We start from the raw sequence: 23,992 nt of genomic DNA on the forward strand, positions 1-23,992 counted from the left end.
GTTACAGATTCACAACACAAATGTTAACACTTTAAATTAGCATAGGCTACAATTAGGCTAATATAGCCTACTATATTTAGCCTAATCTTAAATTGATAGGCTATGTATATATATATATAGAAAAATTGGGATAGAATATATATATATATATATATATATATATATATATATATATATATATATATATATATATATATATATATATATATATATATATATATATATATATATATATATTCTATCCCAATTTTTCTTTGTCCTATTCTGTGAAATTAAATTTGATTCATTCCTAGTGGGCTCTTGGAGATCAATAAAAGAAACACTTAGGTGTGAATGCGCACACACCCCCATCCCCCGACACACAGAATCATGGAGAGAGAGACAGAAAAGGCCCTTTTTCACACACACTCACACACACACACACACACACACACACACACACACACACACACACACACGGGCGCGCGCGCTCACTCTCTTGCACACATCTTCTGTTGAAGCGCTCACAAGCGCGAAGCCACTGACAAAGTGCGGATGAAAATGAGTGAGGCACTCTTGTTTGAGTAAACGCGTGCTTTTGAGTTCGACTCTAAACTCGGAACTGATCACCATGGGAGCTGTTTGGACTACACGGCTCCTCTGTTTGTTTTTGCTCTTGTTAAATACTCGCCAAAGCGCCGCACTTCCTCACAACACTGGTAAGAGTCTTCACTTTGTTACGCGCGATGCTCTACACACGCAACTTGTTTACCTCCCCTTGTTTTGATACCCTGTCTCTTTACTTTTACATCAGCACTAAGACACATATTTTAAAACGTGTTCATGTTTTTCCTGACATTTCTGTAAACACATTTTTTGGAAGTGGGTGGCGGGGGGAACAATTAACATTACAATGTTTGTGTTTTACACATGTTACTATAATTACTGCTGTCAGAACAAATACGAAGTTTATTTACAACAACTCCACAAATAATTAGATGTTTTGTAGTTCATTAGTACACTGCTAAGGTAACATTATAAAACGTGAGAAGTGCTTAGGCTACTATAAAGTCTCATGTGTTACATTTGCGATACACAGATTCAGATCAATGTGCAGAGGGAAGCGATGCCTGTCACATTGATGCTATTTGTCAAAATACCCCGACTTCATACAAATGCACTTGCAAAACAGGCTTTAAAGGGGACGGGAAACACTGTGAAGGTAACAGCTCCCTTTCAATTCAGTTAAAGACACAATAGACTAGACTTGTATTCTGTTATTATTTATGCTCATAAGCATACTGCATGCATTTTTTTTATCTGAAAAACATTTTTTTTTTTTTGGAGTAATGATTATTTTATTGTATTACACATTGCGAACTATGAAACATACTCATTGTGAGTATGAAATTGTGTTGTTTTTTAATTTAACGTTTTTGTTTGCTTTCTTTCAAATGGACTGCATTTTTATATAGTGCTTTCAACAGAGGCCTATTGCTTTTTAACATGTTAAAAGTTGTGTCGGAAGGGCAATGCCCACAAAATTGCAAACACTGGTCAGCCTTGATTTCTGTTCCATTTCCTAGACATTGATGAATGTGATCTGGAATACAATGGTGGCTGTGTACACGAATGTAACAACATACCCGGCAATTACCGTTGTACTTGCCTTGATGGGTTTCATTTGGCACATGATGGACACAACTGTCTCGGTAAGTAGCAATCCATGAAGAAATCACAAATACATGACAATGTGTTAAGTTCAATGATCGCATGGGATGAGTTATTCTCACTACATACTACAAGTGTTTTGGAACAGAATTCCCTCTTTTGCACTGGCAGCATATTTGTACTGTAGGTCTTCTTGTAATGTCCACATAACCCAGTCTGAACAATTGACTTGTGGTACATGGAAATGTGGTGTTTTGCGATGCTTTAACATACTCTGTCTCTAGATGTGGATGAATGTCTCTTCAACAATGGTGGCTGTCAGCATGTATGTGTCAACACCATGGGAAGCTATGAGTGCCGCTGCAAGGAAGGCTTTTTCCTGAGTGACAATCAACACACGTGCATCCATCGCTCCGTGGGTGAGCCGCTACCTTTAACAAACCTTTAATGGCTCAGTCTACCGTGTTCACCGTCATATTGAACAACCAATGCATCTGAGTGTATTCATCTGGTTTCTCTATGTGTGGTGTGAACACGATTCATAAATTGTCAGGTGAAAATCCTAGTCTTGATGGATATTTCTTTCGGGTTTGTCACGAACTTGGATGTCAATAGTGTGTCAGGAGATGCTTGTTTTGTTTAGTGGAGTGTGTATTTGCAGAGGTGTCAGTGAGATAAGTCAGGTGTAAGTGCAAAGAAAAGCCAATCTAATTTCTAAATGTTCTCACATAAGATCATGATTGACAGCACAATGGCAAATGACAGCTTTTAAGTTGGGTTCCCTCTACAGGGCATTATCTATAGCGGTTCATTTCCAAAGGGCCCATGCTGTGGGAAAGGGAGCCCCATGTTCAGAGGAACAAAACAAGTTAATAACTGCAACACTCAGGGCTTTGTGGCCTGTGTCATAGATGAGAATAAAAAACCTTTTTATGTGTCTGTAGCTTCTCAGCTGCGAGTATTGTTTCCTCCTCAGTAAATTGAGCTAAGGTTTGCAAGGCTTTCCACCCCATTTGCTTTCTCTGGGTAAACTTGCTAAATCCTATCAGCACATCCACTGAGCTGCAAAGTGAATGGGAGCAAACCGGCCCTCTACACTGACCCATAGACCCGCTATTGATGTCAGATTAGGTTGTGTGGCATTAACTGCTGTTGAATTTGAAAAGAATTGTAACAACAGGTACTCCAAGTGTTTGGGGTAATGTAAATTATCAGTAATGTAAACGTAACTAATGTACTGTAGCTATTCATTTTATTAGGGATTTTAAGTTTGTTACTTAACCAATAAACCTATCTAGAAAAACCACAGAGCCGTACATGGTTAATTGGCCTTAAATTTTATATTATACTCCTTTGATATATATATATATATATATATATATATATATATATATATATATATATATATATATATATATATATATATATATATATAATATTCAGTTATTTTATTTGATTAATTTTATGATTGTATTATCTATTATATGGTGTTATTAAAGCAAATAGAGCAGAATATATATATTATTTACTCACCCTCATGCCATTCCAAACCTCTATGACTTTCTTTCATAAAAGAAGATATTTTGAGAAATGCCTCAGCGTTTTTTTTCTCCATACAATGGAAGTTAGTGGTTGCCAAAACTTGTTCTTCAAAATATCTTCTTTTGTGTTCCGCAGAATAGAGAAAGTCATACAGGTTTGGAACGACATGAGGGTGAGTAAATGATGACAGAATTTTCATCTTGGGGTCAATATTTCATTAAATACAGACTGAAGCTTGAGTCAAAATGATTTTCTGTGGTAATCGAAAGACCGCCACAAAGCATAATTTGAATTTATACATTTATGTAATACCAAAAATAGGTGTTGCAGGCTCTGACTGTATCTCTTCTTCACAGAAGGCATGAGCTGTATGAATAAAGCACACGGCTGTGCTCACATCTGTAAGGAAACACCCAAAGGTGGCGTCGCCTGTGAGTGCCGGCCTGGCTTTGAACTGGCGAAGAACCAGCGGGGCTGCATCCGTACGTGTGAATCACATTTCTGACCCACCGTTAAGCTGAGAAATACCACAGGACGACTTACTGGAGCTGTTTATGTGATGCTGTTTGTGTTCTGTTGCATAGTGACCTGTAACCATGGCAACGGGGGCTGCCAGCACATCTGCGAGGACACAGAGCAGGGGCCCATCTGCAGGTGTCACGTCAGGTACACACTGCACGCAGATGGCAGAACCTGTGTAGGTAAGGCTGCTTTACTTGCTTTTGTCCCAACCCTCTTCTCCAGCTAGTGTTTACGATGATCCCTTGGCAAGTATTTTAAGCTGATCCATATTTTATCCACTTATGTGCAAAGGTGGTGATAGAGATCTCTCATTCAGACACAAACACACGCTTTATCTGATAATGAGGAAGTACAGCTGGAGCCTGCGGGCTGTGTGTGGGGGGTCTACAGTTATCGTTGTCGCTCTCTCCATTCTGTCGGTCTTGTCCATGATTTTGCTTCTGCCCTTCTTGATTGTTCCAAAGCATAAAACATGACTATCTGTATTTGTCTGCAAACACCACAATGGTTATGACAGAGTCAAGAAGTCATGGAGGTCTCTTTGCCTGGGATTGGTTGCTGTTATAGATGTTTTTGGTTGATGAAGAGGTGTGCTTATCAGTGTGGTTGCTTTAGGTTAGATTGCACTGGATGATTGTGTGATGCCAGAGTGGAAAACATAACTGCGAATGTGATAAATAGAAGTTATATAAATAAATAAATATATGAATACTATAAAAATGTTTGAAGAATTGTTTGTTATATTTATCCTCTGAGTCACTTTGAATAAATAGATATCAAATATAGTACCTATATACAGTTTTTGTAATTTAAGGTCAGGTCTTTGAAGCAATTTACTGACTGATTTGTGATTTTATTTATATGGAATTGTTTATAAAATGATTTATGCCCTTATGTGTAGAGTATTGATTATATGTAGGTAGTATTATGATTTTGTTGAAAAAAGTCCTACATTGTAAATAGATAGAAATAGAAACTATGCATCTGCTGCAAATATCTTCCTGACCTGACAATTAAAAAACATTATTTTGACATTTTCAGAAAGTACCCTTTTAACAGTCTGTAGACAATATTTTTCTCATCATCTGTCTTTTTTTTATTTTATTTTTTTAGAAAGGGATGAAACGGCCCCCACCACCCCTGATCACAATGCCACGTCCTTGGCCGAGGTGGACAAACGAGTCAAGCGTCGACTGCTCATGGGTAAGATTCTACCACCAACAATCCATACATAATCAAATCAATTCAAAGTATGCAGTTTCATCCAGAGACATAGACATAAATATATCCGTGCTTTTAGAGAAAACCGAGAAGTATTGTGTTAACCTATAGTGCATATATTTAGACGCATATATCCCGGCCAGGCTGAGCATTCCACAGTCTTTTAGGTAAACTGTGAAATGACTGGGGACCCACTCTTCACCACCTCTGATTTCTCTCTTGTAAAATATGTCCTGGTGATAGAGTGGTACATTTCACATGTTTTTCTCTCATGCAGAGCGAGAGACAGACACTGTGGATGTTTATCGTACAGTGCTGAGTGTTGTATTTGTCTCTGCCAGCTTATATTTACACAGCACACTGCATATGGCCTCTCTGTCTTTGGCCTTCTACATCTGTGGAGTGTGACATAGTATATAGACTTGTTTGCACACACAGTTTAAATATTAATGAACTGATTGATCTTGTGATGACAGATTTACGTCTCTGATCAATCTGAGGATTTCTCTCTCAGCTCTGCCCTTTTTAGCTTGTTGCGTCTTTCTTTCATTTGCTCTTCAGAGACGTGTGCGGTGAATAACGGAGGCTGTGATAGCACCTGTAAGGACACATCCACAGGTGTTCGCTGCAGCTGCCCTGTGGGATTTACTCTCCAACCTGATGGCAAATCCTGTAAAGGTTTGAATCAACGCTTTTCTCATGATATTCTTTTACACACATTTGAGTTGCTTTTAGGCTGAATCTCACACCAGTCTCCAAAAGCAAAAAAGTGAAATTGATCAAAATGGAAACATTTAATTGAAAACAAAAATATTAAGCATAACTGTTTTCATTTATTATAATACGATATTTCTTAAGGACCAAATCAACATATTACAGTGATTGAAGAAATATATAATTAATGAAATGCAAAATATTTGTTGTATGCTTATATTTATTAATGCATCCTGCTTATATTTATTTATGTTAATGTATCATGACCACAAACATATTAAGTGGCACAACTGTTTTACCATTGATAATAATAAGAAATGTTTCTTGAGCACCAAATCATGAAGCTGAAGGCTGGGGTAATTCAATAATGGAGTAAGACAATTCAGCTTTGCATTGACTGGTGTAAATTACCTTTTAAAATAGATTAAATATAATAGTTAAAATCGAAATCTAATCTAATACAAACTTGGGACACTGTACAAATTGTGAATAAAGAGGAAATGCAATAATTTGCAAATCTCATGAATTTATATTTTATTCAGAGTAGAATATAGACAACATATCAAATGTTGAACGCAAGACATTTTAAAATGTCCTGCCAAATATTGGCTCATTTTGGATTTCACGAGAGCTACACATTCCAAAAAAAGTTGGGACAGGTAGCAATAAGAGATCAGAAAAGTTAAATGTACATATAAGGAACAGCTGGAGGACCAATTTGCAACTTATTAGGTCAATTGGCAACATGATTGGGTATAAAAAGAGCCTTTCAGAGTGGCAGTGTCTCTCAGAAGTCAAGATGGGCAGAGGATCACCAATTCCCCAATGCTGCAGCGAAAAATAGTGGAGCAATATCAGAAAGGAGTTTCTCAGCGAAAAATTGCAAAGAGTTTGAAGTTATCATCATCTAGAATGCATAATATCATCCAAAGATTCAGAGAATCTGGAACAATCTCTGTTCGTAAGGGTCAAGGCCAGAAAAAAACATACTGGATGCCCATGATCTTTGGACCCTTAGATGGCTGCATCACATACAGGAATGCTACTGTAATGGAAATCACAACATAGGCTCAGGAATACTTCAGAAAACATTGTCGGTGAACACAATCCACCGTTGCCGGCTAAAACTCTATAGGTCAAAAAAGAAGCCATATCTAAACATGATCCAGAAGCGCTGGTGTTTTCTCTGGACCATGGCTCATTTAAAATGGACTGTGGCAAAGTGGTCAATTTTTTCTTTTTGGAAAACTGGGACGCCATGTCATCCGGACTAAAGAGGACAAGGACAACTCAAAATTGTTATCTTTGCTCAGTTCAGAAGCCTGCATCTCTGATGGTATAGGGTTGTATGAGCGTGTGTGGCATGGGCAGCTTACACATCTGGAAAGGCACCATCAATGCTGAAAGATATATCCAAGTTCAAGAACAACATATGCTCCCATCCAGATGTCATCTCTTTCAGGGAAGACCTTGCATTTTGTAACATGACAATGCCAGACCCCATACTGCATCAATTACAACATCATGGCTGCATGCGTAGAAGAAGGATCCGGGTACTGAAATGGCCAGCCTGCGGTCCAGATCTTTCACCCATAGAAAACATTTGGCGCATCATAAAGAGGAAGATGCGACAAAGAAGACCCAAGACAGTTGAGCAACTAGAAGCCTGTATTAAACAAGAATGGGACAACTTGAGGAACTTGTCTCCTCAGTCCCCAGACGTTTGCAGACTGTTATAAAAAGAACAGGGGATGCCACACATCAAGATACCACACACATGGCCTTGTCCCAACTATTTTGAGATGTGTTGATGCCATGAAATTTAAAATCAACTTATTTTCCCCCTAAAATTATACATTTTCTCAGTTTAAACATGTGCTGTGTCATTTATGCTGTATTCTGAATAAAATATGAAAATTTGAAACTTCTACATCATTGCATTCTGTTTTTATTTACAGTTTGTACAGTGTCCTAACTTTTTGGAATTGGGTTTGTAGTTAAAATCAATTTTTTTGTGGGGTTATAATATTACAGATAATTACTCTAGATGTATTTCGTGAGATTCAGCCTAAAGCTGATCAGTCCATCTATGTTATTTAGTGTGATTTGATCCTTCTTTGTCTCAGACATTGATGAGTGTGAACTTCATAACGGTGGCTGTGACCAATACTGCAGGAACACCATTGGCAGCTTTGAATGTAGCTGTCGAAAGGGCTTCAAGCTGCTGACGGACGAGCGTTCATGCCAGGGTAGGACACTTTTCTTCTTCTTTGGGTCCAACAGAACATAGAGAAGCAGCGTGGGGGTTGGTGTTAGTATTTGTGTTTGTAACTAGGCTCGGAGATAAGACAGGGTGGGAGTCTATTCAAGGGTGCCAGTATCGACTTGCAAGATTCCTTTGAAGATCCTTAACACTGACTAAGAGTATAACACTCAACTCTAAAATAATAAATTTGGTTTAAGCACACAGACAACTTCCTGTCCTTGATACAATTCTTCTAAAGAAAGTACCTCTCCCTGTTATTAATTTAAAACTGAATATTGAGCCTTTGAGCAGGAAATGAGAGTGCGCTTGGTGTAGAAGCTTTGTAATTTGCCAAGTGATTTTTGGTCTGATTACAGATATCGACGAGTGCTTTTTTGAGAGGACGTGTGGCCACACTTGTGTAAACTCACCTGGTAGCTTCCAATGCGTTTGCAACAAGGGCTACACTCTCTATGGACTTGCCCATTGTGGAGGTAAGGATACAAACAGCTATTTTAAGAAATATAATTGTAAAAAAAAAAATACACCTTTATTGATTTTTGGCAAATCACACATAATTATTACAACTGGTTTACCTGAGTACGTCTTGATAGAAATCTGTTGTGTTTCTTCACTTCTTAGACATAAATGAATGTAGTTTGAACAACGGAGGATGTGAGCACACATGTGAGAACACCATGGGAAGCTTTGAGTGCCACTGTCATGCTGGTTACAAGCTGCACTGGAACAAGAAAGACTGTATCGGTAAGATGAGCCTGAGTGATTCTGAATGCTGGGCTTCTATATCTGATGGTGTCGGCTTAGATGGGAATCAGTTCATCTCTGGGAGTTAAAAGCAGGAGATACTTTTGAGTTTCTTTATCTGGCTCTTTCTTCTTTGCTATTGCTGACCAAACAGATATCAAGTGCTGTCTAACTCAAATCTCAAATTTGGCCTTGTACGTTTATATTCTAATCTTGAATGTACTGCATTGATGAGCTTTCTGATCTTTCTCTCCAACTCATTCCGTCCACCTCCCTCTCAGCATGTGTGTACAATATCTCCACTTTTAAGCATTGTGATTTTCACATTCAGAAGCAGAGGACTCTCCACTAGTGCCGTCACCTGCCAGGCCCACTCTCAACTGCAGTAAGCAGGGAGGGGGTGAGCTCTGCTACCTGACCTGCCAGTCGCAGGTTCATATCAGCAGTGGTAAGTGTCACAACATGTAGATTTGTTGAGATCTTTGTGGAGTTTGCTTGGAGTTTCTCTGACGCCTTCACCTTCACATGTAGGAGCTGAAGATTCATACACGGTGACCTGTGGCATGCCCTTGCCGTGCCGCGCAGGAGGACAATGGAACAGGAATGGGTCATATTGCCCAGGTAAATCCATTTGGATATTTGCTGGGTTTGAACTCTTCTATATGTCTTCAACTTCAGTCTTTATTTTATCGTTTAAAAGATGAATATTCACACTTAACGTAGTGGTTATTATCATTATTATATGAATTTAGAATAATTTATTTTCGCATGATATATATACAGTTATATAGTATTGTTAATATGTTGAATCAGCTTTTATTTTATTAGCTTTTTATTTGAATTTAATCAGTCTTTTTTGTAATTTTCCAATGTTCTTTTGTCCTTTTTATTAGTGTTTTTTTATTAGTGAACACCATTCTAATATACTACTGGTGTTTTACTGATATAAAGCCATATGCTAAATCACTGAAGTAACCCTTTAAATACTCTCCTCATAAATGTTGCGTCTGAAAGGGAAACTCCTAAAAAGGCATATGCGGTAAGGTCAGCCTGCAAAAATAACTGTGTCCATGCCTTTTCAGTGCTAATTGTTCACTGTGTGTCTTTAGTAAATCCTGACAGTAGTTTTTTAAAGACAAAAGAGTGTTTGCGCTGGCGCAAGAAAGGTGTTATTAAATCTGGTCCTAGATGTGTGAAAGGGGCTAAAAACAACACTGTTCCCAAATGATGTATGCGCCGAGTGTAAAATTCCCAGTGATCTTTCCTGTTACAGGTTCAGGAATCAAAACCATTGCTACATTTAAATCTGGACAGGGGAAGTGCAATCTGAAACGGAGTCAGGAAAATCTTGCACAGAGCTTCAAAACCACCCTTTCAGGTACTAGCCTCGTAGCAACACGGTTCTGAAAATCTTGACTACTAAAGACTCCATTTGTTTTCACAGGCATTAAGCCGAAGTCTAAAGCCTCCCCATTAATGAAACACTATGACATGACTGCATCTGTCGCTTTCATTTTATTTCCTCTCTGAGCAATTAGACTCAATGGAAATACAAAGTAAGTGAGTGATGCAGCAAACCAGACACTGAAATGTTTCTATATTATTTTATATTCATACTATATATTTTCACAAGTTATTTAACCTGATTTGATACTGGTCCGTGTCATTCGGTGAATGTGAGGGGGGAAGTTCAAGCTAGAATCTAGTCTTGCTGGTACTCATTGTCCAGCAGTGTTCGAAAGAGCTAGATGAAATTAGCCATGGCATGCCTTTCAATAGAGTCCTACCCAAACCATCAATCACACTGACCTCCTGATCAGACTCTGAAAGACTCCCACACTCTTCAGTGAAAGACCAGAACTTAAAATAGTTTTTCCCCCCCTTCTCAACTCTTGTTTGATTCTTTCTGCACTGTTATACATACTGAGAAGCAAAAGTAAATTAGATTTTCATAACAAAAGAAAACAAGAGCTAAGTGATTTTACATTTCGGATCCACTAAATCCATTAAGTCTTTAAAATCTATTTACTCAGATAAAAGAGCCACCGAGAATGTCCAGTTCAGCTTTGTTAGCCTGCACTGTGCCTCTTCAAGCAGACAGCAACGTAGTCGCCACGGGCGGAAGGCTGGCGAGGAGGAAGGGTCCTCCATTACTGCCCAGTTTGAGCTGGACGTGAACCTCGAGGAGGTAACAGGTTGGTTTTGTGCACTGCATGTGTATGTTTCAGTAGAAACCTTAGGCCTTTCACTGCCTGCTCGCATCTCACCCTCTTCCTGCTCCTGTCGCTGTTACTAAAACAAGCCAACAGGTGAAAGTATCTCCTGGTTTAAGATGGAAGTGGGTTCTATATTAAATAGTGGACAATGTGCTAGTTCAGGACGTTTGTGTGCACTCTATGTGTGTATTATGTTGTTGTGGACAAGATATGGTATCCAGTGTTTCTTTCAGCAGAGGGCTGTGACCTGGCATGTGTTCGGAGGCGCTCTGAGAAGCGGCTTAGGAAGACTATCCGCACTCTTCGAAAGTCGATTAACCGGGAGCAGTTTCACCTGCACTTTGCTGGGTCGGAGTACGAGCTGGCCAAGAAACTCGTCCGACCCGCTGACCCACCAGATCACTGCGGCACCGGACAGGTTCAGCTGGACAAGAAATGTGGTGAGTGGACAGATCATATATATGTTTATTGCCAACTTACTATTCCTTGAGGACACAAAATATTTCTTAAGATTCAAATATGTATTATATTATTTACTTTACATGTTGGTTGTGCTCCAGGTCACAGTTTGTGTCTTCTTGAATTGAATAAGTTATATATGACATTTTTTCAAATAATAGAGTGTTTTGACTGGTATCAGTTTGGTATCAGTTCAGGCCAGATGTATATTTATATATTAGGTGTTTTGTAGTATAATATGTATGGTGTGAGAGAGTTGGCACAAGCTTTATTAAAGAGGCAAGACTGGGAAGCTGAAGGCTGCTGTTGGCTCTTACAGCTGAATGCTGTTCCAACCTCAAGACTGAAGCCGAGTACATGTTGTGAAGGTTGTAGCAGGCGTACTTCAGATCAATATATGTTCAACTTGGCATCCATTTTCTTCAGCCTCTAGTATAAACATCTCAAAGGGTCTGTATGTGAGGATAGGCAAACTCTTTGTCTGGAGGACTCATTGTGTTGAACATTATCTCATTTCCGTCATTGTCCTTAACATAAGGCCCTTTCAAAGATGTCTTTTTAAGGGGACAGGTTTGCTGAGGTTGTTTGTCTTCTTTTATGGTGGAAAAGTCCATTATCTTTTACAGGCTCAGTTTCAAGACAACCAAAGGCTTTTTGCTATTTCAAAGACTTCTTTATAACAGTCTGTTATTGCTCTGAGTTACTCTTTCATAGCTCAAGAGACTTACTAGTCGTCTCAGTTATGTTTTGTCCAAGTAACAAACTTGTCTTTGATTTTTCATCTAAAAATCATCTCAAAGGAACCGGAATGAAAAAATGAAACAAGGCATTTGGTGACATACAGTAAAAGGTAAAATTAGTTTGATCTTGAAATAATTTGATGAGATTTTAAATTTATATTTTTATTCAGCAAGGGTGCATTCAATATGTAAGAAGTTTGGATTAAAATATCCAAAAACACTAGAACAATGTTATATATTTTGTTGAACTTACCTTTGTTTCAAACAATGTTGGAATCCAGAGGAATCAACTATTTTAATTAATGTAATGGCCCACGTCACTGTTGCCTGTCGATTTCTGGTTTTACTTCCTTAGAAACCATGTAAACATCAAATATGCTTTAATTTATTATGCATTTTATTAGACAAGTGTTTAGGTATTTAGAAAACTACTTATTGTTATATAGTTCAACATGGTTGAATCTCTTGTTTTCTTGATTTATTTTTATGTTTGTACCATGCATCAGAGACAACAATATTTTGTCAATTGGCTAACATAGCATAATCAGAAAGCTAATTATTTGTAGTAACAGGACTATAACATTTTCTCGACCATAGTATTTATATTTTATATTTATATATTTTAAAAGTAATTGCATGCTATTTAGCAACACAAGTCACCCATCCTTTATTAAACTAAACTTTAATTGTTAAATAAACATAAATGACAAACCATAAGGAGCAGCAGCTCCTGACTATGGCATATAAGCATAATAAAAACAGCAATGTAAAATATCCCAGCTCTCAGGCCTGCTTCATACCATAGCAACGGTAATACAACTTTCGTACATTAGATCATACATAAACATGATTTCTGCCTGTGCCCTGTCGGATTGCTTTCCATTGGCTGTGGAAGTGAAGAAAACAACTCCCATGATTCCACACTCATTCATGACATCATCAAGATACGCCTTTGTTATTGTTTTGATTAAGTGATCTCTAGCTCCGAAACGTACATACTGTACCTTTAAATTTATCGAAAGTGACATAAGACATTTATAATGTACATTCTGTTCGTCAAATAATAGGGAAAACAAAGCAGTTTTGTATGAAGCACTGTTTTCAACATTAATAATAATTAATGGGGACCTATTATGCCTATAACCTATTTACAAGATGTAATATAAGTTTCAGGTGTCCCCAGAATGCGTCTGTGAAATTTCAGCTCAAAATACCCCACAGATAATTTATTTTACTACGGTATGTTGTAAATGCCTAATTTTGAGTAGAAGGAAAAACATGCTATTTTCGTGCATGTATCTTTAAATGCAATTGAGTTGCTGCTCCCCACCCCACTTTCCAGAAGAGGGCGGAGCCTAAAATAAGTGCCTCAGACACTCTACCAAAGACAAACAAAATATCTGTTTGGTTTTGATTATCTTTTCTATCGCAAACATGTTCATGTGACATTACGGTTCTTCATCATCATGAAAGTTTATTATCAGCATGCGTTTTAAAGCCATATCAGTCTAAACTTCTGATATAGGGTTTTCTGAGTGCACACATCCCAAAGCACACACACAGATAGCTGTATGTCAGAAGGGCGCATCCTGTGAGTATTAAACTAAGTTCTCTTTCATATGTTATTGAACTTAAACTGTCAAATAGACCCAAGTTTATGTCAAAAATACAAAATTCATATAAACACAGTCAGTTATGTCTGTAAACTTAAACAGCAAGTAAAAAAATTACTTGTATCAGACATGGTGCACTGTGTACAGCTCATTTAGGTCTATGTTAATAGGGCACAGTCCGTCATCAGTCATGGGTGGGGCCTAAGCATTTGTGACATCACCTTGTACAGAAACTGCAAATGCTTATTCTGAGACACTGCTTATGATTTATGGGCAATGTTTACCACACATAGACTAATCTGTGGTGGTCCGCCACAGGATCAACACCGGCCGCCACATATTGCTTCGTCATTCATTTTTTTCAGTTAAAACCAGAGCCGTTGAATAACAGAGCTGCAACGTGTTCATCTCGCATCAGTGCGTGCGGCCACTTGATCACGGCGCTCTCAATAATTCTAAAAAAAACAGCACTGTGAGAAATAGAGAATTCCAACGAAAAGAGGCAAATTAGAGTCATTTTGTGGCCGGAAAAATAATGAAGTGCCTGTATGAAGTGCCTGTATGGCTCTTTAATAAATAATAGTAAAATAATAAATAAATAATAAAAGTTGCTTAGAGTATTAGCATAACTGCTTACTTATTTGTAGGTTTTACATTTTAGTACATGTACCCCCACCGGTGTGTGTTCTCATTGAAAACAATGTGTTCGAATTTTAAAGATGTGGCGCCGCGCTGAGCTTCGCGTCCGGTGTGCGACCCCCTTTATATGGTGCTTGTGTATGTGTACACACACTGCGAACACACATTCATGTTCAAATACCATGTAAAGGTGAATTTAAAGGTGTCATGAACTGGCTTTAAAAAAAAAATTATACTGTTGTCTGAGGTCAACTAATGACGTTTGTGTGGTGGTTTTTACATTCAAAAACATCATAACTAAAAAGTCTACACTGGTCTTGAGGTTCTCTCCAAAAAGCTGGGTTTTGATGGGCGTGACGCACTGGAGACTTGGAAGTAAACGCCCACGGCAAGGATTGGATAAGATTTGCATATTTAATGAGCTCCAGCTCCTGTCATATCTATGCCCCTGTCAGTTCAGTTCACATGAGGGAGGGGCTGTTTTGAAAGCGGCAACCGTAATGATTCAAGTACGTCTTTATCAAACAAACACAATGATTTGGACAAAACCTGCCAGCTGTTGGCGCTATTGAAAAGTGTGGCGCATCTATTGGAAACAATTGAAAACATACGCCGGGCGAGGCAAGAACACCTACATGCGGCCTTAATAGGCTAGTTTGCAACTTCTATTATGTACACCTCGGAGAATTACTGAGGTCCGGACCTCGGGGACCTCAATGGTGGGTACGGCCCTGTCTACAAATCCAGCGCCACCTGAGATTTGTTTACACATGATTCTGCAGTGAAATGAAGTGAACATATCTTCCCCACGTGAGCTGGAACTTCATTAAAAATAAAGACCACCCATTCCTAATATTAGGATCCGAAGGAAGCTTATGCAGCGACTGTGTTCTTCCACAACCAGGAATAGCGCAATATCTTGCTATATTCTTCGGCATGTTTATTGCTGCTAGCTAGTGCAATCTGTAGAGGCGGTGTTTCGTCAGTCGATGACGTCAAGATGTGAACACGATCGTTTGCTGGGCCTGGTGTCTATAAAAGCTTTTCTTTGCCTAACAAGGACTTTTTCAGCTCTGAAACTTACAGGATATTCTTATATTACCATGACCTTTTATATATATCAAAAGCTCAAGGGAAAGTTGATTTCTCAATTCATCACCCCTTTAAAGATATTGTGAGCAACAAATCAGCATATTAAAATAATTTCTGAAGGAAAAATGTGACACTGAAGACTTGAGTAATGGCAGCCGCCAATTCAGCATTGCCATCAAACTAATAAATTACATTTCAAATGGATTAAAATACACACTTATTTTAAATTGTAATATTTCACAATATTGCTGTTTTAGTGTATTTTTGATCAAATAAATGCAGTCTTGGTAAGATAAAGATGATAAGAGCCTTCTTTCAAAAAGATTAAATATTCTTAAAGACCCACCGTTTTGAATGGTGGTAGCTGTCCACATACCTTCTGTCTCTACCTGTGTCTGTTTTAAAGTACCGGTAGTTAAAGTAGGGGTGGGGTTTGATTGTTTCGTCGATTATAACTGGAGTGGGTTAATTCTCCACTGTGGAATGGTAATGGAAAGGAGTGAAGTGATACAATTGGTGACCATTGACCAGCTCCCACAAGTCCAACTAAAATAAATAAAAATCATTCACCTAAGTCAGAATCACATAAGCACCATTTTTACAGATCCAAGTTTTACGTCTACATTAACATGTTTCAAAAGCAATGCCAAGTCAAATGTACACGCGCGCCAATAAGTAATTAATTGAATCCATGCTGAATATGGGATTGTAAGTTTTGCTTTTTTCACCAAAGCAGGCATAACAATTAAGGTAAACAGACATGCAGTGTCCAAGTGCCAGCTTAAATCAAGCTCTAAAAAGGGCTATATTTTTTCCTCCCTGTTCTGGCCTCCCCCACTGGCTCGCTTCACTAAGTGTAGTTTAGCCTTTTCAGTTTGGCCACTCCATTGTAAATCCCAGTGGGACTTGTTCAAGCTCCTAGAGTGAGTGGGGAAAGGTCTGTGCTTCAACACTTCTTCACAGCTTTGTACATCTACATTTGCTTTTTTAAATCCTGTGAATGTATTCTTCCTAATTAAAGGGATATTTCACCCAATAATTCAAGTTCTGTCATCATTTACTCACTCTGACGTCATTCCAAAATGGTATGATTTTCTTTCTTCTGTAGAACATAAAGTAAGAAATTTAAAAATATGTCTTTATATAGATTTTTCCACATTTTTGGACCCCATTAACTTTCCCTGTATGAACAAAACATTGTTTAGCTTGTGTTTCACAGAAGTCAGACACTGGTTTGGAATGACATTAGGGTGAGTAAATGATGACAGAATTCTCATTTTTGGGTGAACTATAAGGATAATTGGCTTAAAACACATATTTAAACATCATACATTTATATGAACATACATTTGAAAGGGTTTGGACATGTAATCCATTAGTTAGATGCAACAAAATCACAATGATTTGATGACGTTTGCATAAGTTTGTCCTCTCAGCTGTAGCTTTCCTCTCTTGTCCATAAATGTGCTAAGTTATTGTTTGCTTGTTTGTTTTTGTGGTGTGTGTGTGTGTGTGTGTTTGGGAGGGGGTTATTAAAGCAAGCAGTTTAAGTGCCAAATTCCTCCTTAGGCAGGGCCACTCTGTGCGACCCCAGCCAGTGAGCGGCTCAAGAGAATTGACTTCAGCGACACCATGGGAATCAATTAGCATCAGCTGTTTGGGCCCCTGCCTGATAGGCGCAAGGAGCGATTGGACTCCGCTGAATGGGGGGATTCACAATCCTGACCTCTTTTATTGGGTTCAGCTCCTTACCACTGTGATACCATAGTGTTTGCCTATGTCATCAAATGGGCAAAAGCCATGGGGACTTGAATAGAGGTGAAAGGTCCTTTAAACCTCTTTGGGACCATCAATTCGAGGATTCAATAGAATCGTCGCTTTGCATTTGAAAGGCTTAAAGGTTTTTTTTCTCTCTCTCTCTCTTTCTCTCCATCTCTCACTCTTCCTCTCCTCACTCTTACTCCGTCGCTCTGTCAAATAAAAGCCGGGACAATGTGACGGTGGCTCCTCATGGTCATTCAGGATTAACAAAAGAGAGGAAAAAATGAACTTAAGAATTACATTTTCTTCTTCTCTTGGAAAATCGGGCAATTTGCTGAGGCACACATAATTGCCATGCTTTTCAAGCCTTTGTGGAATTAGACATCATTACCATAAAATCTCAGGAGTAAGAGGTTTGTCTAAATTCTCCCGAACACTGTCAGTTGAATGTTTGCACAGAGACACTGAGATGAAAGGGCCGTTTCTAAATTGCCATACTTACTTGGTTAAAGGACTGAACCGTACCAGTGAGTGGCTTATTTTAAGGCTGAGTGTGTGCAAAACACTTTTGAAAGCGTCGCTATAAATCAGAGCAGTTTATAAAAAGTGAACATTAAAAAGACTTTGTTCCGCTGCCTTTAATCAGACATCATAGGTTTATGCGAGGTAATATTCCCTTTGAGCATGTTCAGTAAGGTGAGGGATTGTGTATGCGTGTGAGGGCCGTTTGATGTGGGGATCAGGCAGCTGTGGAAAGGCTCCGTTCTCTTATTTGTTTGAATTTTTGGCATAGCTCCATCAGGTCGATTTGCAGTGCCCCTTTAGCTGCTTAATGTGAGGCCCTCTTTTTTTGTTCCAAGTCTCTGTTTCATCTCATTTCTCTGTTTTCTCTGTGCTAGTCAAATGTGCCGTTGGCACATACTATGATGGAGAGCAGGGGAGGTGTTTTCTTTGCCCCCCTGGGACGTACCAAGATGAAGAGGGGCAGGTGTCATGCGACGTGTGCCCAGGACCCGAGGGCAGGGGAATCCCAAGAACCGCGGGAGCACGCAACATCTCGGAGTGTGGAGGTTAGACTTCACAGAGACGCGCTCATGAACAAACAAGTCTATAGCCTTTCTGCTATTACACATTTTCCATTGAGGTTGATGTCTGTCAATTTTTTTTAAAGGATATATGTATTGGTTTTAACAAGTAATACAGCAGTGCAGCAAGGATTGACGGTTGCCAGCTAAACAAATATCAATTAAATCAATCCATATGTAACTTAAAAGAGAAATATGGCAGCTGTTAGTGACTACGCATGGACTTACTCCACTGTATAAGATGCCCCTCTTTTCATCCTGTTATCTATTTTTCATCATGGATGTCGTCCACAGATTGTTAAAGATTTTTAAGGTTGAAAAGGGAAGTGAATCACATCCTGTTTTTTGTTTATGCAGTTGGCAGGAAGCATACCTGTATTGATAACTATCTCACAGGCTCATGGTTTGTTGAGCTTGAGTTAAGTTTTTTGATTGTGAGTGTGTTGGGAGGGGTCATTTCATGCAGTCCTGCAAATCCTCAAATGTCTGATTCATTCACACAAACAAGGAATTACAGTTCCGTCTTATGTGTAAAGAAAAAAGGCACCGACCCCCATGTTTCTGGTCCTCAAACGTGGTCCTCAAAGGCAGCTTGCGGTTCAGATGCCATCTTCTGCTTTCTGCTGATAGACACAACAGAAAGGGCTATTTTTAGGGTTTTTTTCAGTGGCAGCCAATTTATTGTGGTCACTAGAGGGATGAGGGGAGGCCTGCACTTTCTTAGATAATGAACTTTCATTACATCATTGTAGTTTGCTTTCTTTGGAAGGCGATAAAGTACTCAACTTAGTTTGTCTGGCATTTTCTTAAAATGTTTCTGATCCTAGGTCAGTGCCGTCCTGGTCATTTCTCCCATGATGGCTTTTTGCCATGTCTGCCTTGCCCACAAGGCACCTATCAGCCTGAGGTTGGCCGCACATCCTGCTTCCCATGTGGAGGAAGCCTCACAACCAAATATGATGGTTCTGTGTCCTTCCAGGACTGTGAGACCAAAGGTGAGAAAAATGCATCCCTAATGTCTTCTGAGTTTTAGAGTATGCGGTTTATACTACTGTTCAAATGTTTTGAGTTGGTAAGATTTTTAAAAAGAAAATTCAATGTCTCAAGGCTGCTATTATTTGACCAAAAAGACAGTAAAATATTTTTTTAAATAAATGCTTTCTATTGTAATATATTTTATTCCTGTGATGACAGCTGAATTGTCAGTGGTCATTAATCCAGTCTTCATTGTCACATGATCCTTCATAAATCAGTTTAATATGCTGAATTGGTGCATAAGAAAAATCTCTTATTATTATCACTATTGAAAATGGTTGTGCTTCTTAATATGTTTTGGACACAGTAATACATTTTTTCAGCATTTTATCTTTTTGATCAATTTAATATGTCCTTGCTGAAAAATGTGTTAAATTCTCTCAATTTGTTTACTTTCACAATTGATCAATTTAATTCATCCTTGTTGAAGAAGTTAATTTCTTTCAAAAAAAGAAATTTGTACTGACCTCAAAATTTCGAACGGTAGTCTATGTTCACAGTAAAGAAGGATTTCCTGCTGAAAACCTGGCTTAAACCAGCCTAAGCTGGTCCCCCAACTGGTCTGTGTGCTGGTTTTAGAGGGCTTTGCAGCACTTTTTAACTGGTCAGGCTGGGACACCTAAACTAGGCTTTATACATTTTAGGCCAATTCCCTGCTTTTCGAATACTGTGTCCACCAGACGCAACGTGGTAAGATTCCAACAACAAGCAAACTGTCTGTTCACACTGGACGGGGTGGGACTACGAGACAAAATGAATAAAAATTCACAGCCACAAGGGCATGTGAATTGAAAAGGGCCAGGGCCTGAAAGGGCCAGAAGGGCAACTAAATTAAGAAGTACATAATGAAGTTCATAAATATTAAACCATTTTAACATGATTTAAGAAATAAATACTGTCATAGAATGCACTTGTTTTGTCACATTGACTAGACAGTAACTAATTAGGTGAATTATCCATCATCGCTTTTAGTATGGCTATAAAGGTCATAATTGAAAAATAATATTAAAACTCACATTAGATGCTTTTCACATAAAATAAAACACATAAACAGTACCTGAAATTATCATTGTCACAGAAATAGAAACTCTGATTAACATGAAAAGATACATTTTATCGTGTTATGGCATCATATCTTTTTTTTGCACTGTGCAATGTTCTTTGCAGATATTATGTCACGTTCTTCTATATTTAATGGTATTGAAGATTCAACACAAGTACTGATTTCAGAACAATAATCCATGCTGTCCTTACAGTTCAGTGCTCCCCAGGGCATTACTACAATACCAGCACCCACCGCTGCATCCGTTGCCCCATTGGAACCTATCAGATGGAGTTTGGCCAAAACTACTGCATTGCCTGCCCTGGAAACACTACCACTGATTTTGATGGATCCACAAACATTATGCAGTGCAAAAGTAAGCAAAATAAAAAAAAAGGTCAACTTTAAGTTCAATTATCGGTTATTCTTTTAATGAAAATACAAATGTGTTTTTAATCATAATACAATTAATTTTCACTAAAGTGCAGTCTAAGTCATTTCATTCGTTGTTGCCAGACAGACACTGTGGAGGAGAGTTGGGAGAATTCACTGGCTATATCGAATCCCCCAACTACCCCGGCAACTACCCGGCCAACATTGAGTGTACCTGGACCATCACCCCTCCTCCCAAGCGCAGAATCCTCGTTGTGGTACCTGAGATCTACCTTCCCATTGAAGACGAGTGTGGGGACTATTTGGTCATGCGGAAGAGCTGTGAGTGTTGAAGGGCTGTGATTTAGTGTTGAATGCGTGGGCTTAGCAGGGTGATTGTGAATACACATGTGAGGAAATGGGGGGAGGAGCCGCATCGATGGGCTCATTAGGGCTCTCCTTCATCTCTTGGGGCTCGAATAAGCCACTACAAAGGTCTTTAGAAGTTCCTTTACTGTTCCCACAGCTCTGCCCAATTCAGTGACGACTTATGAGACATGCCAGACTTATGAGCGACCCATCGCTTTTACCTCTCGCTCAAAGAAACTCTGGATCCAGTTCCACTCCAACGAAGGAAACAGTGGAAAAGGCTTCCAAGTGCCTTATGTCACATATGATGGTGAGAACTGAATTGCTGACATTTTTTAATGTATGATAAGTATTCACATTGAGTATTAATAGGTTGCATAATATCCTTCTTTTAGAGGACTACCAGGAGCTCATTGAAGACATTGTTAGGGATGGAAGATTATATGCCTCCGAGAATCATCAAGAAATTCTTAAGGTATAGTGTACAGTTAATTTGTTTTCCAGAGCATCTATATTTTTAACAGGCCTCTCATTATAACTTGATTTTAAATAATAATCAAGAGGTTTGCCATTGCACGTCCCTGTAGTAAAAAAGAGACAATAGTGCCACCATGTGGAAGAATGTAAAATATATACTGTGCTGGTATAATTTTGCATATGTCTTAGTTCATTTATGTTTTCTAATTAACTTAACAGGACAAGAAGCTAATGAAGGCCCTGTTTGATGTCCTGGCCCATCCACAAAACTTCTTCAACTACACTGCACAAGAGTCTAGAGAAATGTTTCCCAAATCATTTATCAGATTCCTCCGCTCCAAAGTTTTGAGATTTCTACGGCCCTGACTGTTGTAAAATAATCTTTTACTCCAGCCAAATTTTAAAGACTGCCCTGGAACAAATATTCCTGAATGTTCTTGGCCTCCTGCATATTTGTGGATTCAAAACTTCTTGGACCTGACGAGATGAGAGCTCATGAGAGATTTTCCTAAATACTGTACGTCATTGGAACATTTTTCTCCTGAAGAAAATTAACTGTTTTTCCAGTGAATGGATAGGTTGCTGCCCTTCTTACAATTATAACATGAGCCACTACCTTTGAAGAAAAAGATCCTTCCTGTTTCATTCCTTTATCGCCCAGAAGTGACTGTTACAGAAACATTTGAAAGGGTTAGTTCACCCAAAAATGAAAATTAGCCCATGATTTACTCACCCTCAAGTCATCCTAGGTGTATATGACATTCTTATTTCAGACAAATTCATACTCAAGTAAAATCTGAGTTATATTAAAAATGTCTTGGCTCTTACTAGCTTTATAATGGCAGTAAATTGTTGGGTCATTTTTGAAGTCCATAAAAGTGCATCTATCCATCATATAACTGTTCCACATGGCTCAAGGGGGATACTAAAGGCCTTCTGAAGAGAAGTGGTGCTTTTGTGTAAGAAAAATATCCATATTTAAAACTTTATAGACTAAAATAAGTAGCTTCCGACAGTCAGCGTTACGCAAGTCGACTTACGGCGAAAGAGTAACACTTGATGCATGCTTATTGACGAACACAAAAGCGCAGAGGATAGAGCAAAACAAAACACCGGTCATGAATTAAGAGTGTAAAGTGAGAATTTTTAAAGAGAAATGGCAGAGGATTTCGATATAAGAGAAGAGGGGCTTGAGTTTGTTGCTTGTGATGCTCCTGTGCATTGCGTCAGGGGTAACTCTTAAGTTAGCCTTCAGTCAAATTGCGTACAGCTTTCCGCCGGAAGCTAGTTATTTTAGTCTATAAAGGTTTAAGTATGGATATTTTTTATTTTATATTAATAAACAGACCCCCTCCCCCCGATGTGAGCCGTGCCATGTGGGGCAGTTATATGATAGACAAACGCACATTTATGGACTTCATAAACAAGGCAACTATTCACTGCCATTATAAAGCTAGGAAATTATAAAGCTGCCATTAAGGAAGAGCCAGGACATTTTTTATATATAACTCTGGTTTTAGTTGTCCGAAAGAAGAAAGTCATATACACCTATAGGATGACTTGAGGGTGAGTAAATCATGGGCTAATTTTAATTTTTGGGTGAAATATCCCTTTAATTACAGCTGGAATAATAGTCATAAAAAAGAAAAGCAACTAGATTGCTTGTTATATATTATAGGTCATTTTACAAAATTTGCCATTTTTGTGAAAATGTTTGACCAGCTTATTTTAAAATTCAGAGAACTACTAAGGATGTAGTGGAAGTTAAAGCAGTTACATTTTTTTAATTTTTTTTGAATGTGTTGAATATGTTGTACATTATGTAAAAAAATTAACATGAGCTCTCATGTTACTTTATTGTATTCTTTTTTTGCATTGTAGCCTTCTTCATACATCACATATATGTATTATTACTTTGTCTCCATTAAGAGACATTAGCTGTACACAGTATTTGCTGTAGACTCTATGGTCATTTGATTCACAGTTATCAATTTTTCGTTTCTTTCACTTGTTCACACTTCCATTACCCATCAACTGATTTTTTTATTAAGAGGCTCTTGATGTAGGATTGATTACCCATTAATGACATGCAGAGTAAATTAAATGTTTATATTTTTATGGTTGTACATCTAACATGTAAATAAAGAAATACACTCAAAATGTTCTGTTGTTTAAAATGCACAGAAGCAGCCTAGATCAGTGATTTCCAAACAGGGGTAGTAGGCTACATTCCACTGGTTCTTGGTGAAATCATACACATATAAAACAGAAATGAGGAATTTTTTTTTTTAAATAATATATAGGCTAATACAATGTTTAAGGTGTGTAGGTTAAAATAAATTGAAGTGATTTGTTTTTTTTTTGTGAATGAAAAAAAAAATATTTCTCTATAAAAAGGAACTAAAGAGGCGTGCATAGGGCGAACGGTTGGGG

General features: G+C 38.3%; 1 protein-coding gene across 9 annotated transcripts; it reads left to right on the top strand.

Moving 5' to 3' along the window:
- Positions 1–449: 449 nt before the first annotated feature.
- Positions 450–23,103, top strand: scube2 (signal peptide, CUB domain, EGF-like 2). 9 transcript variants are annotated; one of them, XM_067442674.1, is made up of 23 exons: positions 458–698; positions 1,079–1,201; positions 1,566–1,691; positions 1,935–2,069; positions 3,549–3,674; positions 3,777–3,893; positions 4,828–4,917; positions 5,497–5,613; positions 7,776–7,898; positions 8,272–8,388; positions 8,537–8,659; positions 8,991–9,107; positions 9,191–9,280; positions 9,933–10,037; positions 10,693–10,854; positions 11,109–11,315; positions 18,079–18,249; positions 19,092–19,259; positions 20,556–20,717; positions 20,858–21,055; positions 21,240–21,392; positions 21,478–21,557; positions 21,779–23,103. In XM_067442674.1, exons 1-23 carry the CDS (start codon positions 611–613, stop codon positions 21,923–21,925), a joined length of 3,045 nt encoding a protein of 1,014 aa, XP_067298775.1. In that variant the 5' UTR covers positions 458–610; the 3' UTR covers positions 21,926–23,103. The 9 variants fall into 9 exon arrangements, 8 of the variants coding, with proteins under 8 accessions (XP_067298791.1, XP_067298798.1, XP_067298806.1 ...); XM_067442680.1 differs by having other exon boundaries at positions 11,112–11,315; XM_067442686.1 differs by having other exon boundaries at positions 3,552–3,674.
- The last annotated feature ends 889 nt before the right edge of the window (positions 23,104–23,992 follow it).

The sequence above is a fragment of the Pseudorasbora parva genome, chromosome 1, assembly GCF_024679245.1.
Source record: "Pseudorasbora parva isolate DD20220531a chromosome 1, ASM2467924v1, whole genome shotgun sequence".
NCBI classification, from domain to species: domain Eukaryota; kingdom Metazoa; phylum Chordata; class Actinopteri; order Cypriniformes; family Gobionidae; genus Pseudorasbora; species Pseudorasbora parva.

What these genes read in the sequence shown, in the direction of transcription:
- scube2 (XM_067442674.1), top strand. Translation starts at nt 611, where the DNA reads ATGGGAGCTGTTTGGACTACACGGCTCCTCTGTTTGTTTTTGCTCTTG. An exon ending in TGGACTTGCCCATTGTGGAG is followed by an intron (nt 8,389 to 8,536) that starts GTAAGGATACAA and finishes TTCACTTCTTAG; the next exon opens with ACATAAATGAATGTAGTTTG. An exon ending in AAACATTATGCAGTGCAAAA is followed by an intron (nt 20,718 to 20,857) that starts GTAAGCAAAATA and finishes CGTTGTTGCCAG; the next exon opens with ACAGACACTGTGGAGGAGAG.